Source organism: Endocarpon pusillum, assembly GCF_000464535.1.
Source record: "Endocarpon pusillum Z07020 unplaced genomic scaffold C721943, whole genome shotgun sequence".
In the NCBI taxonomy this organism is placed as follows: domain Eukaryota; kingdom Fungi; phylum Ascomycota; class Eurotiomycetes; order Verrucariales; family Verrucariaceae; genus Endocarpon; species Endocarpon pusillum.
Window position 1 is genome coordinate 16651 of NW_006913585.1, and position 15807 is coordinate 32457.

Consider the following 15807-nt stretch of genomic DNA (forward strand, 5'->3'; position numbering starts at 1 on the left):
CGAATGAAGTGGTTGGGTTGACGGCATACATCGCAACTTTGATGACTACTAGAGCACTTTAGTTATGGCATTGAGAAAATTCACCTACCCTGCAGCCGCAACCACTCCTGCATGTGCGTTGCAGCAGATTGATATGGACGAGTCAGCATCTGAGACACCGAAACTGAGTGATTTGGCCATAGACCGCATTTTCTGTGCATTGTTTGTGCAGGAGCTGGCCATGTTGAAGTGGGACATGACTGTTGACCAGCAACCAATCGGCACTCCCATTCTAATGGGCTTTGTTCTCATTTTGTTGGCTCTACATGTTGGATGGCCCCTGAACTTAATGCTGTCCTTGCTGTTCGCATCTGCTCATAAACAGGGTCAATAGTGAATGTTGCAAACGCAGCCGGAAGGACGTTAGTTGAACCCATTCATAGCTTGCAAGGTGCATCGAGCATCACCCATGCGGTTTTGAAACAGCCGGGAAGAAATGCTCTCCTACGAAACTCGCAATCTCAACACTTCATTGAAAGGCAAGCCTGACCTGCATATTGCCATCTTGACCGCACGATAAAAGTGGTGTCAACAAGACCCACCACTTCTTCAATGCCTCTCCGAAATCTCCCAATCTCCTGCCGCCTGAGTGGAGTGGTGTGGGTGGTATTTCCTTCCCGTTTCATGCTTCGCAATACGAAAGGCACCGGAATATACGTTCTAGCAACATTATGAAGCAGTACTAATTTCATGTCCGGGTAGAGTATACAGGGATCCTGGTGGAGCGTGTAAACATCCAGGTAGCCAATGAGTGCATCTCTATTCCTTAAAGTTGGTGCCCTGTTCGAAGGAAGAGAAAGATTACTCGAGCGTAGTCATTGCGCTAAGTCTACTTGAGCTAGTCAAAGCTGGAACTCACTTTCCAGCCGGCTCTGTGTATTGGCCAGGTGTTTATATCTGATCGGTGCTACGCGTCCTCATGTGGATGGCTGAAGCGGATGCGGGGTCAGATAAATAAGCACTTCAATATCACACTCGCTTGATTGACCGAGGAGTCTAGGTCACTGGTAAAGCCAACCACTATGAAGCCCCTGACTCAATAGCCTAGTTATAGCTACTACATGCAAAATAATAGTATCAGTTGGCTACTAACAAGGTCATTGTTGCTTCCAGAGGGCTGGAATGGCAGCCGCCGGACTTGGGGCCTTGTAAGGAACGATCTGCACATAAAGGGTGGGTCACCGCTGAAGAGCGAATGATGTGATGGATGCAGCTTTTGCAGTCATCTATCTGGCGGGCCGAGGCACTAACGCAGGTGCAACATCCATACTCCGTAAGTACGTAAGTTAACGAAAGACCTCCTTGCATTCCGCAGCCTCGATCTTCTTCCTCTCCCCTTCCCCCCTTTTAGTGCTCTTCCATCTACCCCAGCCCAACCATGCTCCAATCTCAAGGCTGGACAAGGAAGAGCTACCCCAGAATCTTGCCCCTAATTACCCGGCTGTGAGAGTCGTGTTGGGCAGCAGATGAAAATCCTCCTTTCAGCACGCATAATTCATAACTAAATACACCTACGGAGCCATTGCTGGGCCGTGTTTGGCTCCCTTTTCGGCTCTTCTTCCTCCGCATGTTGTTTCTTACGTTAAGGCTCATACTCGTTGTTGCTCCTTATTGATAGTCGTATGACTACTATATCAGAGGCATTGGGTATTTGGTACGCTACTCCCCACCTTGAGCGAGGAATCGATCACCAGCCGCAAACTCGGCAACGTGGCTGATCCCTGTCAGGCATTTTGGCCACCTCCACTGCACCTTTCCCGCCGTTGTTTCACGGAGGCCACTAAAGCGCAAGGATCTGGACTTCTGACGCGATAGTTTCAACGACCGTGTGTTGTGTGGCTGTCACGGGGTGCATTCATGAAGTTTGTTTGTTCTTCATTGTCCCGGGCTCAGAGCGCGCTCCTCACACGGTTCATCAAATTCATCAGCATCATTCGGAGAGCGTCTTTCGCAACCAATCATCCTGCTTAGGTCTCACCACGGCGTCTCTGAACATCCAAAGCGTCCGTTTACACGAGCAAATCGACCGTGGTTGCTGTGTACGTGCTAGGATCGACAGCTCTTCACAGCATCTTCTCGCTCACCATGGGGCGAAATCGAAGCCATGGAGCACTGTCACCGACTCCTCCTCGTTCAGTGGCCACGGCTAAAGAGGCGCCAACACCGCGACCAAAGCCACCAGATTCAATGTCTCGATCCGAATCTACCTTGCTTCTACCAGGGATTGCACGACGCCAGTCGAAAGCAGGACTTCGAGAACTGTTCTCCCAGAACAGACCGACAAGAACGCTAGCGACAACTTCGGAGAGCAATCAAACGTTATCCGACAATCACACGAATATCCTTTCGACCAAGAACATCGATGCTTCCTGGGCTCCTCCCCCTCTATTCCAAGCCTATCATCAATCTCTTAAGCACATCAGCCTTGAAGCTTCAACGCTTTCCGCTCCATCAATCATCCGCTTGAACGAGCAGAGAAGTACAACCCGACCTCACAATTCGGTGCAAAATACCCCAAGCATTCCAGCTGACAGCACATCAACTCCTCGACGGCCGCGCCGGATCTCGGCCTCGGTTGCGAACGCTGAATGGACTCGGAAGGTCTACGTCTTGACCACGTCTGGACAACTTTTACAGTATGCTGGAGAAGGAGCTTTTGACAGGAGACCTGAAAAGATTCTACAGCTTGGCAAGGACTCCGCAGCCTTTGCCAGTGATGCTATCGAAGGTCGTCACTTTGTATTGCATGTATCGCAATCTTGTAGTGACGATGGAGAAGCAGATCTAAACTCATCCAAAGGTATTTTATCTCGGATAGGTATCAGGACCGCAAGCGCTCGTCGTTCAGCCAAGGTCCTCCTGATGGTTTTTGAGACTCCAGAAGATCTTGACTCATGGTTATCGGCCCTGCGAAAGATGATTGGAAGCCTTGGAGGGCGTCCATACAGCCCTGAAATTTTTAGTTTCGGACCAAAACCTTCTGCGCAGCCAGCAGTCAGCCAGCGTTATCTAGTTCAAAAGGATGCATGTCAGTTATCTCAAGAACTCGGGTCGGCAGAGTCGATGGAAATAGCCATTGAAGAACGTCTATCCACGAAGAGTTCCACGTATTCGGCAACAGACCTCGAAAGACTCCGGAATTCGAAACATTCCAACACCTCATTTGTTGCAGAGACACCGACTAGTCTTCTCGATTCGGCTCCTTCATCACCAGCCCAAGAAAAGTTTGCTATGACAGAGGTTCCATATTTAGAGCTTCCTGATTTAGGTCCTACCTCTTTAGTCGATTTTTCTCAACATGGCAAGAGACAATCCCGACTCTCGTTGATGTTTGCCGAGATCACGAGGCGCAGTTCTATTGATGCGAAGCCAACAGTAGCAAGAAATTCTCGACAAGGTTCGCTGCAAGCACGGCCAGCTGCACGAAGAAACTCCTCCATGCCTCAGATTGAGCAGGACATGGATCAGGGTTCTGATCAGATAGCTGAGGAGGTGCAACAGCATGGCGCCCCACCAAAGGACCAAAACACTCAAATGGATGAGCGCCGAGTTTCTACGGTTGCTCCATTATCAACATTACTCTCTCTCCGACATACTGCACCTGAGTTGCCCTCGAACCTATTTTCGTCCACATCCGAATCTATTCGCCAATTACCTAAAAGGTACTCCTCTCTGGAGTACTCGCGGAGTTTTAGGCAATCACACTTGCCCACGATGGCTTTGTTCAAGCCGCCCTCGCTGGACATCGACGTTCGTCGTCCCGCCAGTATGCAGCTCCAAGCCGAGCCAATGTCTGTAACGCAAATTCCCGCACGCCCGCAGAGCCGCTACTCTTCCGCTCGAGAATGCACAAGACCAGCAGAGGCCATACAGAAGCATCGCATTGATGTCAGATTCTCGGTGGAGGCGTGTAAGAGAAATGTGAACACGACTTTCGGACCTCCTGCTGGTCCTCCTCCAAGCTGTCCGCTGCCCGCAGTACCCAGGGCTGCGTTACCTCTGCGTCGGCAGTCCCTGGCAGCAAAAGATATAACGTTACCCCAAAGTTGGGTTAAAAAAGCTTCTGACTTTTTCTGACACTGAATGTTATTTGCACCGTTGTTGCTGTGATCTCGGAAGTCGGCCACCACAGCTGTACGACAAAATTTTATGATACCCAAAATATACGATGTATGTTCACGATGCAAAACCAAACAAGCATTTGACATCTGCATAATGAAAAATCCCTCGGCGATTCCATCGCACACCTCTTTGATAGTACTAACCCGGAGGTTTGGGCTTGGCATGCGGAGACGATACGTAATGTGGATTTGTCAATTTGTAGTAAATGAAGTCCCCAGTTATCAAGAGGTCGTTTAATCGTTAAGATCGTTTCAAGCCAGCAGACCGTAGGACATTGTACTGCCGTGATTTGACAGCTTGATAATCGTCTATATCCATCTTCTTCTACGGGCTCAGCTGATAAAGAACTTCCCTTTTTTGCCCATCGCAAAAGTGTTGCACTTCCTTGGCACGCACTTCAGAGTTGCTGCTGCTTCAGCTGTTCATACTGGATCTAAAGATATCAAGCAGAATAATAAGAACGCTATGTCATTCAGTAGCTATAGATCTGCTGGTTTACAATTACGCTTCTTTTCCTGTTCTAAAAGCCTAACTCTTATAGAATGAGTAGATAATCTTTTATATAGAAAGTATACCTACTTAATAAAGACTCTTCTTATATAAAATCTATATCAAAAGAATCAGATAAAGCTTAGCTATTTATTAATAGTAGTATTATAGATTCTGGATCCTTATACAACGTTCTGTAGCTGTTTGAACAAAACAGAGGAGCAGCAGCTCTACGGCATACGCTAAGGATTTGCAACACTTTTGCAACAGGCAATAAATATCAAGCCTCCTCTGTCACTATCTATTGTTGCAGCTCCAGTCCGATTCTCCCTTGCTTCTATGGCACCCCCCTCCGTGAAATCTGGTGATCCTCGTAATGGCTTTGCCCATATTCTCCGTCTCAACAGGCTGCGCGCTCCTAGTCCTTGCATTATATAGATACGTCATCTACCCTGCTATTGTCTCTCCTCTAGCCAAGATACCCAATGCGCATTTCACTTCGTCCATATCGCCAGCATGGATTCTCTGGACTCGATTTCGAGGCAGAAACAATGTATCTACATACAATGCTCATCGGAAACATGGGCCAATTGTACGACTTGCACCCAATGAGATCTCCGTCAATTGCGTGGATGGTGGAATCCGAACGATTTATGCAGGAGGAATGGAGAAACATAGATGGTATCCAGACCAATTCACTGCTTATGGGTAAGAAGTAAGAGCATTTGTTAATTGTCATGCTGAGACAAAGGCAGTGTAGTCAATATGTTCTCCACAGTAGAACAACATGGCCATTCTGCTAGAAAACGCATGTTGTCAAACGTGTACTCAAAATCGTTTCTCCAAGGCTCGCCACAGATTACAGAAAACTCTGTGAAATTGCTGAGGGACCGGTTTCTTCCCTCGCTGCAGGAAGCGGCGGAGCGAGGCACTGCGGTGGAAGTACACGAAATGAACAATGAATTCACAATGGATTTCATCTCTGCTTACCTGTTTGGCATTGCAAACTCAACTAAGTTCTCCATCAATCACGTGGAAACCCGAGAGTTTATGGTTCCGTATCACAGTCGGAGGCATTATGAGTTCTACTCACAGGAAGTCCCAGGATTGAAGCAAGTCACCAAAAAGATTGGCTTGCCTATAGTGCCTCAATGGGTCGATGATGCGAACGAAAGGATTGAAGCTTGGTTCTTGAAGATGTGTGACGGTGCCAACTCGTATTTGAACGGCACAACATCAACTGGGGCTGAGCCTGTGGTTTACAAGCATCTCAAGGCCGCACTAGAGAAGAATCAAGCAAAGGGGTTAGGCACGTACGCAATAGATCGCATGCGCCTTGAAATCGCCTCGGAGTTGCTGGATCACCTTGGGGCTGGGCATGAGACCAGCGCAATAGCGTTGACCTACCTGTTTTGGGAGATGTCCCAACATCCGGATCTGCAACGAAAGCTTCATGATGAAGTTCTTGTCCTTGAACCCCGAATTCTCTGGCCTCCTGAGAGGAAGCAGGAGTTCGATTTGCCGTCCTCGAAGTCCATCGATGGGCTTCCCCTGTTGCACGCCATCATCATGGAAACCTTGCGTCTGCATGCACCAATTCCAGGCATAGAGCCTCGAGTCACACCAAATGGTGGTTGCACTCTTGCTGGCTACAGCAATATTCCCGCCAATGTCCGCGTAAGTGCCATGGCATATGCTCTTCATCGCAATGAAGACGTATTCCCCGAGTCGGAGAAATGGAGAGTTGACAGATGGCTCAAACCGACCGACTCACCAGAGTTAAAGGAGATGTTGCGCTGGTTTTGGGCATTTGGTAGTGGCGGGAGGATGTGTATCGGGAGTAATCTGGCAATGCAAGGTAAGACAGGCTTTTTGCACAGTCAGGAGCTCATATGCTGATACATTGCGATAGAGATAAAGCTGGTTGTAGCTGCCGTTTACTCCAACTACACAACGAGCATCATCAGCGATGAAGGCATAGAAGCCATAGACGCCTATACAACAAGGCCGCGCAGCAATCAGCTTATTTTGAAATTTGAACACGTCTAGATCATTCTCGCAATGAATCCATCTTTGTGAGGTTTGTCCAGTGTGTCCGCTTCTCCAACACCAATCTTGTGACCTCGAGATCATGCATTGCAGGGAAGCTTGTGGGCTGATCGTGCTTTGATGCATGCTGATTGTCCGCACAGCTGTTCTGCTCATAGGGCGGCATGACCTACTTATACTCGTTGGATCCTGAAACATTGCTGCATTTTTGCGATTTTCACGAGGTTAGAAATCTGCTAGCGCTGCGCTAGCTATCAAGCGGCGCCACTCATAACTCTCTCTCAGGGCACTGCGGTAGAAGGTTTTCACTCGGGAACTCGCCGACAGTGCTTAACTGAACCGAGGTCGATCTTGGGTTCCAGGTTAACCAATTTAGACGCACTATCTAAGACATCCACAGGGCCGAATCAACACTGCAGGGTTTACAGATGAACACTGACATGGGCATCTATCATTTAATCGTCTATCATGATCCAATACTAGTATCCTAGTACAATGTGAATATCAGTAGATGAGAAATGTTATGAGCCCAGCTCCTCAAATCGTGCCTGTAATGTTAGTGGTCGTCTTTCTCATGATCCTTGGTGTATCATTGGAAATGGAACGATTGAATCAATAGTGGTTGCAGCAGCACGGGAAATTGACTCTGAAACATTGACTCTAAGGGCAGGGTTTGGCCGGGTTCGCTTGTGCTTATCGCATGTAGCAGCACCTAAATTCATCCTCTACTATCTTGGAGCTTGTGCGAATCGGGGCACGATTGTTAAGTAACCTGCAGTCCCAATTGGGCCCGTGCATCTCCGCCGTTACACAGCTGCATCGCCGCACCGCCGTCCTCATTTTTTCTTTCTGATTCCTCGACACTGTCTTTGGCTTGTGTTGGATACCTCCATTCTTTCGAGCAGCAACAGAGTCTCTAACGGTCTTTCCTTAGTAGTCACGGACTGCACAAGGCTCACTGAGCAGTACCATCGCTTTCTGCTGCGCACCTCAATATCAAGAACAGCGCAGCCTTGAGAGCCCGCAGAACGGATTCGTCCCTCCAGTGTAATTGACGCATTGACTCTTCCATCTATACGATACTCTACGAGACCTCTTTACACCCCCCATGGGTTACTGAGCGACCGCCAGCATATGCGACCATCCATTTTCTCCTCAGCGCTTTCACCAGCTAATTTCTAGACCCGTCTTTATCCTTCAAGTCATGCCCTGGCGGCCACTTCCGCGTATCGCCTTTGCAGTTGCTACATATCCATTCCAGCCCTCCTCTCCGTCAGATCTACCTCTCGAGCTCGGTGATGAGCTTTACATAATTGAGCAAGGTGGAAAAGATGGTTCTTGGTACCGTGGCTACCTGGTGGCGCCTCCATGTCTGCTTGCTGGCCTCACTAGTGTCAAAGGCCAGACCCTGGAAGCACGGGTTTTTTCTGGCATCTTTCCAAAATGTTGTGTGGAGGTTCGAGAGGAACTGGGGGAGACGGATCTGGCACGAAATCAGCCGGCTGGAGATATTGGTGCTATGAAGCATACTGATATGACTACAAGCGGAATGCAAGATACTTGGGGGCCAGCACAGCTAGAGAATGGAGGGGAAATCAAAGTCACGGGCAGGATGGATTCCAGAAAGAGCTTGGATATGACAACGAACACCAGACGGGCGCGGCCGAAGGATCCTAGATTAAATGGTAATGAACAAGCTCCATCTCAAAAAAGCCCCGGGTCACCGGTTACACCAGAAACATGGCCTACAGATCGTCCTCATACCTCCAAACCCCCTGCGCCAGTCCCCATGCTCAAGATTGGGGACGAGACGCCTACCTCGGTACGAGAGCCTCTGGTTGACGAAATCGCATCTTGCCTGCGAGAATGGCATTCTACAAATCTACATGAGCTGCTCCTAAACCGGCAGTATGGCTCCTTGGAGAAGATGTCTACCATAGTCTCACAGTTGGATCTGGCGCGGCGGCAGCTTCTCCACGATGTTCTCACTGCGCAAGAGCGATCTGTTATTCGAGAGCAGACGGCATGGAACCTAGTTAAGGGCAACAAGATGCTGAGTGGTGAGGTGATTGTTCGAGATCCTGCACAGCGAGGGCGACTTTTGACAGGTGACGACTCAGCAATCGACATGACAAAGCTACAATCTGTAATGAGTGTTCTCGAAACTGGCCAGATTGCGCACCCTGAAGGTCTTGGTCTACATCATTTGTTATTAGAAGTCAAGGGCATTCCTGGGGCAGATTTGGACACTGTGACGATAACAATGGCTTTGTGTCGTAAAGCAGAAGACGGCAAGCTGTCGCCCTTGTCCGAGACGTTTGCTCTAGATATAGCACCATCTGAGTCCCTAGCCAGCATGGCACGAAGCAGTAAGCTCAAAACACTCTTTACTGATTTAAGTGCCGGAGATATTGGTGATCTCGGTCAAGCTCAAAAACAGCAGCTTTTTCTTGTCGTCAAGGTCAAGGAAAGTCAGGCCCCAAGAGCACGCTCAAATACGAAGGGCAAGGCCAACGCTAGCGAAAGTGTTCTGACGACCAAGAGCCCAAGCGCCTTAAATAGTCCCCCGCTGGACGGTTCAAAGGGAGGACGGCGAAGTCTTATGTTTGGAGTAAAGAGGAATAGGGCCGGCTCGAAAGAAGGCATTGGCTCTGTATCAGATGGTAGAATGACGCCTCAACCGGAAGAACGCTCTTCTTCAGCCACGGTTGAGGCACGTAATGAAGCTCCATCGCGGAACAAAGTGGCTGGTCCGCCTGTTGTGCGTACTGTAGGTGTGGGTTTGCTAGAGATTGGTGCGCTAATGAGACAAGACAAGGATGTTGAGCAGATCCTTAACATCTGGTCACCTGCAGCTGTGCATGACGAAGAGGACGAATACAGACATACTTTCGACAAGAACATCACCAATATCCTACCCAGCCCAACAGGAAGATACATTCGGTTGGACAAAGCGTCTCGGGTTCATGTCCACCTTCATCCATTGGTCGGATCTGACGCGGACACGCTAGTGCGAACAAATCCTACTTCTATGCATATGGTCACTCGGACGCAGAAAATTGGGTTCTCGGAAGCACCCACCAGACCCAGATCAGATATTTATCTGACGCTTTCTGAAGCCAGCATGCCACGAGATGCCCTTCTTTCACATCCAGAATTTGGCCTCGTACCGATCTCAGGCGCTTCTACTATGCGAAACCTTCAACTCACCATGGAGGTACGTGACGGGGCTGGCAAGCGAATCGAACATTGTATCTATCCTTCTTCTAACAGTACCGGTTTCACCGCCTGGCGGACCACTGTCACCGAGGTCGGTACGCAATGGGACCAGACAATTTGTCTGAAAATACCCAAAGACAAGGTTCCTGGATCACACTTGATAATGAGTGTAGCGGATGCACCTGAGTTTCCCTTTGCGCTGAGCTGGATGCCTCTTTGGGATCAGCAAGCTTTCCTGAAAGACGGCAATCATACTTTGATCATGCACGCATACGACAAGACAACATCGAGTATCGTCAATGGCAAAGGCACCTACTTGTCTCTTCCCTGGGACTCAACAGGAAAGACGATGGTCTCAAAGGACGAAAGTGTGACTGGTCCTGTTGCGACATTGGTCGTAGAAAGCAATCTCTGTAGCACAGAGTATTCTCAAGACCAAGTCATTCTAGGCTTGATCAACTGGAAGCAGCAGACATCCACGGAACTGATGGACCTTTTGAAGAAGATTGTTTTCGTGCCCGAGATCGAGATCGTGAAGCAATTGAGCGATGTATTTGATGCTCTTTTCGCCATTGCCGTGCACAAGTCAGGAGAAGCTGATTACGAGGACATTGTCTTCAATGATCTTGTGACCGTCCTGGGAATCGTGCACGATAGAAGATTCAAACTCGGTCCACTGGTCGACCAATATGCGAGAAATAGGTTTGATTTTCCATTTGCGACTTCATGTCTGATGAGAAGCTACACCAGACTTCTCAGAAACGCCACAGTTCCGCAACAAGCACGTTACCTTCGGGCTGCTTTCAAGGTCGGACAGCACATACTCAAGTTCATAATCATTGCGAGAGAACAGCAGAAGCTCAAAGAAGAAGGAATTGGCATTACTGGTATCCAGAAAAGTTTTACCGAGGAAATGCAGTCGATCTTTCAGGCCCTAGAGAATTTAATGCGAAATCAAGCTCCAGTCCTTATTGGGAGCAAGACCTTGGTTGTTCAGCATTTTCACACATGGTTGCCCGAGCTCCTTGCGGCGTTCCCCAAGGACGAGGCAGTTGACATAGCTATCCGTTTCGTTGACTCTTGTGAAGACGTCACGGGTCGACTTGTTCTCTATAAGATTATTCTCATCCTAAATCTCACTCAGCTTGACGATTTGTTCTCGGCGCCATTGGACCGGCAAATTCTGATAGAAAACACCTTTTCATGGTTATCGCCATACTGGGGTGCAACAAGCCAGGTCACCGAGCAATGGAAAGATCAGGTCCGTCTCTGTGGGTCAGTGGTAGCCGAGTTACTGCGCCAGCCAGACTCCATCCTTTACGATTTCATGCCGAAAATTGTTGCCTCATACTGTGCGATTGCAGCACAGGGGACAACTGAAAAGAGCTCGCTGTCATTTCTCTTTTCCAAAACCTATCCGTTCGCCTCGAAACAGATCAATGGCAAGCAAATTTTCGACGAGGCACTATTAGAACTGGCTGCGTTGATGTCTTCAATCGCTAAGATACCTCCTCCTGCATCGATCAAACTTCCTGACCAGGAACTATCAACGTACATTCTATCCACCCTTGATGCTCAAAGATCTGTGCTCGAGTGCACTGCGTATCCCCGGTCATGGTTGAGTTTACACATCTACCACCACCGCTCTACCATGCAAGCTCTTGAATACATGTACAATCTACTTGCAAGTTCATTTCTGCCACCTCCCGATCTTGCAGAGCAATTTGATATGGAGATCTGGAAAGCTTTCTTCATGACACTGCTCAAGCTAGTTAGCAGTGACGCACTAGCCCTCGAGACATTCCCTGAGCAGAAGCGAAGGGCTGTCTGGAAGATTGCCGGAGACGTTCGTGAACAAGGTGCGAACCTTCTCAGACGTTGCTGGGAGGCAATAGGCTGGGAGACAAATTCTGATGAGCTTCGAAGATATGGTCTTGGAAGGTCAGGAGGCTACCAAGTCCAGTACGTTCCCAGTCTTGTGTACCCGATCGTCGAGCTTTGCTTAAGTGCCCATGAGGGACTGCGCCGAGTGGCTGTGGAAGTGTTGCAGACGATGATCGTTAGTGAATGGGCTTTGAGTGAGGACTTGGGCCTGATCGAAACAGAAATGATAGCCAGCTTGGATCTTATCTTCAAAAGCAAGAACATCAACGAAAGCATTACCCAGAAGCTATTTATTGGAGAATTGCTTGACCTATTCGAGCCAATTGCCAATCTTCCCGACGACGCTCTCTGGCTTGCGCTTAAAGAGCTTGTGGCGACGATCGACGAGCTAATGGACCTCCTTGTTGCAGCTCATGGGGACTCGGTTGAGTCTAGCTTGGATACGTTGAGGTTAATGGAATTCATGAAAGACATGCAGAAGGAAGATATATTCATTCGCTACGTACATGAGCTCGCCAGAATGCAGGAAGATGCACGATATCCCACCGAAGCTGGACTGGCTCTTCAATCGCATGCCGACCTGTATACCTGGGATACAAGCAAAGTTCTGCCAGCCATTGGCAATCCGCCGTTCCCAGAGCAGACCTCCTTCGAGCGTAGAGAAGCACTGTATTTCAACATGATTGAGCATTACGAGGATGGCAAAGCTTGGAATCTCGCACTGGCCAGTTACCAGGAACTCGCAAATCAGTACGAGCATACCACATTCGACTTTTCAAAACTTGCTCGCGCACAACGATCTATGGGCAAGATCAACGAGGCCATTGCCACACAAGAGAAGCAGTATCCCAGGTACTTCCGAGTACACTATCGTGGACTCGGCTTTCCATCTTCAATCCGTGACAAACAATACATTTTCGAAGGTTCACCCAATGAGCGAATGGCCACATTTACAGATCGCATGCAAAAGCAATATCCTAGTGCCTCGGTCACTCAATCCAATCAAGCTGAAAACTCCGAAGGACAATACCTACAAGTATCAAGTGTCAGTCCATATCGACATCTAAATCACCCCATTTATCAGCGCTCTAGGGTACCACACTCGATTCGAGAATACATCCTTGTGTCAATGCCACATCAGTTCTCTGTAACCTCAAAGAGACCTGCTACTGGCACAGATGTCAAGGAACAGTTTGTTGAGAAGACTGTCTACACCACGGCAGAACCTTTCCCTAACCTACTTCGAAGGAGCGAAGTCCTTGCTACTGAAGAACTCAGTCTCACTCCCCTGCAGACAGCTCTCGAGCGGACATGGCGGAAGACGGCCGATCTTTTGGCTCTGGAAAAGCGAGCCATGGCTGGCGAAGATCCAAATAATGGAGCGTTGACCGAAGCTCTCAGCCAGCTTCTCATTCTCGATTCGTCCAATGGAACTTGTGTTGCCCATTACCGGCAGTTCTTGCCAAACCCAGAAGATAAAAGGAACAGAAGACAAGATGAGGGCGGCGAAGATGCCAATGAAGACGACAACAAACAAGCTGATGACTCACCCAGTCCGCCAGATCCTCTACTTCATGCTCTTCAGGTGGCGATCTCTGATCACGCGACAGTAATACAGCACTGTCTCAGCCTCTACACACGACCTTCTCTTCAGGCGACGCGCACAGATCTGTCTAGGCTTTTCGAACAAGCTTATCCAGAGGATGTTCGCCTACCAACTCCACCATCTCGCTCTCAGGCGCAGCCACCAGAGCTGCATTTTCCAAACACCTCAGATCATCAGTCTCGGAAAAGCTCTTCCGAGACTACCAATCGCCTTGGCCCCGGCTTCAGTCCAGAGAGACCTGCGTCGGCAATAATGGGTAAATTAAGCCTGACCACTCTTACTCAGCTTCGAAACGCTGACCCAAACCGCGCCGGCAGTCCCGAACCCAATATCGAAAGTGGCGGACGTAGATCCCGCTCGGATCGCTCGAACCATCGTCTTAGCCTGAACTTTTTGAGAAATACAAAGGGCAGTCTGACACCGGAACAGCTCCAGGAACCCGGCCCACGGCGTGGTGAAAATGCGAGACCGCACCCGCAACTTCACTCAGAGGTTATTGAGGAATCGAGAAGTCTCTCCCTTAGAGGAGGCTATGATCGAGTAGCTGGTGACGATAGAAGCGGAGCAATCATGCCTAGAGCGAATGGCATCACCAAGGATGTGCCGCTTCCGGAGGCTTCCACCTCGACCACCATGCCGCAATTCAATTCCGCAGGAGATACCTCGGCTGACGCAGTCAGAGCATCCACTCCGCCATACGACAATGTCGACCCAGACACGCTGATCACCACCCCGTCGCAGGAACGTTCTGCTAGCCTGGATCAAAAGCGTGTCAGCGTGAATGGCAAGGACTCGCGTCCAAATGGTCTACCTTTGGATGGTGCGAGCAATCCTCCAGCCGTCAGCAGTACGACTAACAAGAGGCACTCTTTTATCGAAACAGTCATCGGGTCTCTGACAGGCGGGAGAACAAGCACAAGTGAAAGAGCGGTATCAGCACCTGAGGACTCTCCAGAGGTGAGCAGCTTTGTTGGGCCACGGTCGCCTCTTAGGAGGAGCGAGTCGCATGAAGATTTCGAAAAGAGACTGACTGATAGTCTTGGGGCTGACATAAACTCCGAACGGTTCGCCAAGGCCAGTCAGGCTTCCGACAGCAAGCGACACGATCTGGACCAGGACGGAGCCGCAAATGGGCAGTCCAGGCCCAATACAGGCACCAGCGGCGTCACCGACAAGAGCGAGGTGAGCAATCCCGGGAAAGATAAAAAGAGGACCAGTTTACTTGGCAAATGGGGCAGGAAGCCAAGCAGGGAATCACCGCGCAGTGCCTCGCCCACCAAAGGCGGTGATAAACGCGGCCGCAGGCAAAGAGGTAATAATAGTAATAATGTTGGGAAGGTGGTTGAGGAATAAAGTAAATGAAGCTGGAGGCTCGCTGCGCATAGGGATTTTCGTTTCTTGGCCACTGGATGCATAATTGTTTGGATTCTCATTAAAGGACTCCCCATCTTGTGGATGATGCTGGGGTTGATTGATGTGGCTTGTACGGGAGGAGAAGGGCATATTGCCAGTCCGGCTTGATTTGCTCGTTGCTTCACTTGCTTCGCTGCTCGCTCCCCCTTTTTTTGGTTCATTTTCATGTATAAAGAAATCGTTTCACCAAACTAACCCCTACTGCTACTGCTACTGTCTCTGTCTGGATATAAGACAGAAAGAAAGGAAGGATGGCAGACACGGACAGGAGGAAATCCTTTGATAGTAATTGCTAAGGTAGTCTAACTCGGTTGCTATTGGCTTGGCTAGAGGTCCGAGTATTGGTATGGGTACGGATATATAGATCATAACGAGCCCTGTTGGTTTTTTCGTGGATATGTGATTTCCTGCTCCTCATGTGGTTGACTGTTGACGTGGTAAGGAGGTAATGTGAGGCTATAGAGATTGATGCTTGTGATTTTGGGGTATCTGTTCTGCTCAACTCTTTCTCCGGCCGTTACCAGCACCAGCACCAGCACCAAAACCAGTACCGCTCCTCTCACCTCCTCAATAGATTAGCTTTTCATCTCCTGGTCATCCGCAGCTAGCACTTATTGCGCGCACACGCCCTCCTTTGAATGCCACTTCCAGCCGCTCATACCACGGAGGGGACTCTCATAGCGCCAAGCCTGAGGGCTGCTTCCTTGACGAGCAGATGGTCAGGACTGCAAGTGGAAATGCTCTTCTTTTTCCTTTTGATCTGTAGAAGTCGAGACTTCTACTCTGGAATCTCAGGATGTTCTGCTTTGATGTGCTCATGGCTACTGTTTTTGAGCCTCATGGGCAGGCGATATCAGTTTCTTTGGTTACCTTTTCTTGGTTTAAAGTGGGGAAGGGTAGAGGGTTAGGGTGTGATGGGTCCTTGACTTGTGAGAATTTGTCTTCGGAATTGGTACATCAAGCTCAAGTATGAATATGAGTGAGGC

The 15807-nt window shown here is 49.2% G+C and overlaps 3 protein-coding genes across 3 annotated transcripts; all 3 read left to right on the forward strand.

Annotated features, from left to right (window-relative positions):
* Nucleotides 1–2124: 2124 nt before the first annotated feature.
* EPUS_01514 (uncharacterized protein) lies at nucleotides 2125–4116 on the forward strand (the record flags this gene model as incomplete). Its single annotated transcript, XM_007788653.1, has 1 exon — nucleotides 2125–4116. The coding sequence occupies one exon, from the start codon at nucleotides 2125–2127 to the stop codon at nucleotides 4114–4116; it is 1992 nt and encodes a 663-aa protein (XP_007786843.1).
* Nucleotides 4117–5415: 1299 nt separating this feature from the next.
* Nucleotides 5416–6699, forward strand: EPUS_01515 (uncharacterized protein; the record flags this gene model as incomplete). The annotated part of the gene is made up of 2 exons (XM_007788654.1): nucleotides 5416–6508; nucleotides 6563–6699. The coding sequence occupies 2 exons, from the start codon at nucleotides 5416–5418 to the stop codon at nucleotides 6697–6699; spliced, it is 1230 nt and encodes a 409-aa protein (XP_007786844.1).
* Nucleotides 6700–7903: 1204 nt separating this feature from the next.
* EPUS_01516 (uncharacterized protein) lies at nucleotides 7904–14761 on the forward strand (the record flags this gene model as incomplete). Its single annotated transcript, XM_007788655.1, has 1 exon — nucleotides 7904–14761. The coding sequence occupies one exon, from the start codon at nucleotides 7904–7906 to the stop codon at nucleotides 14759–14761; it is 6858 nt and encodes a 2285-aa protein (XP_007786845.1).
* Between the last annotated feature and the right edge of the window lie 1046 nt (nucleotides 14762–15807).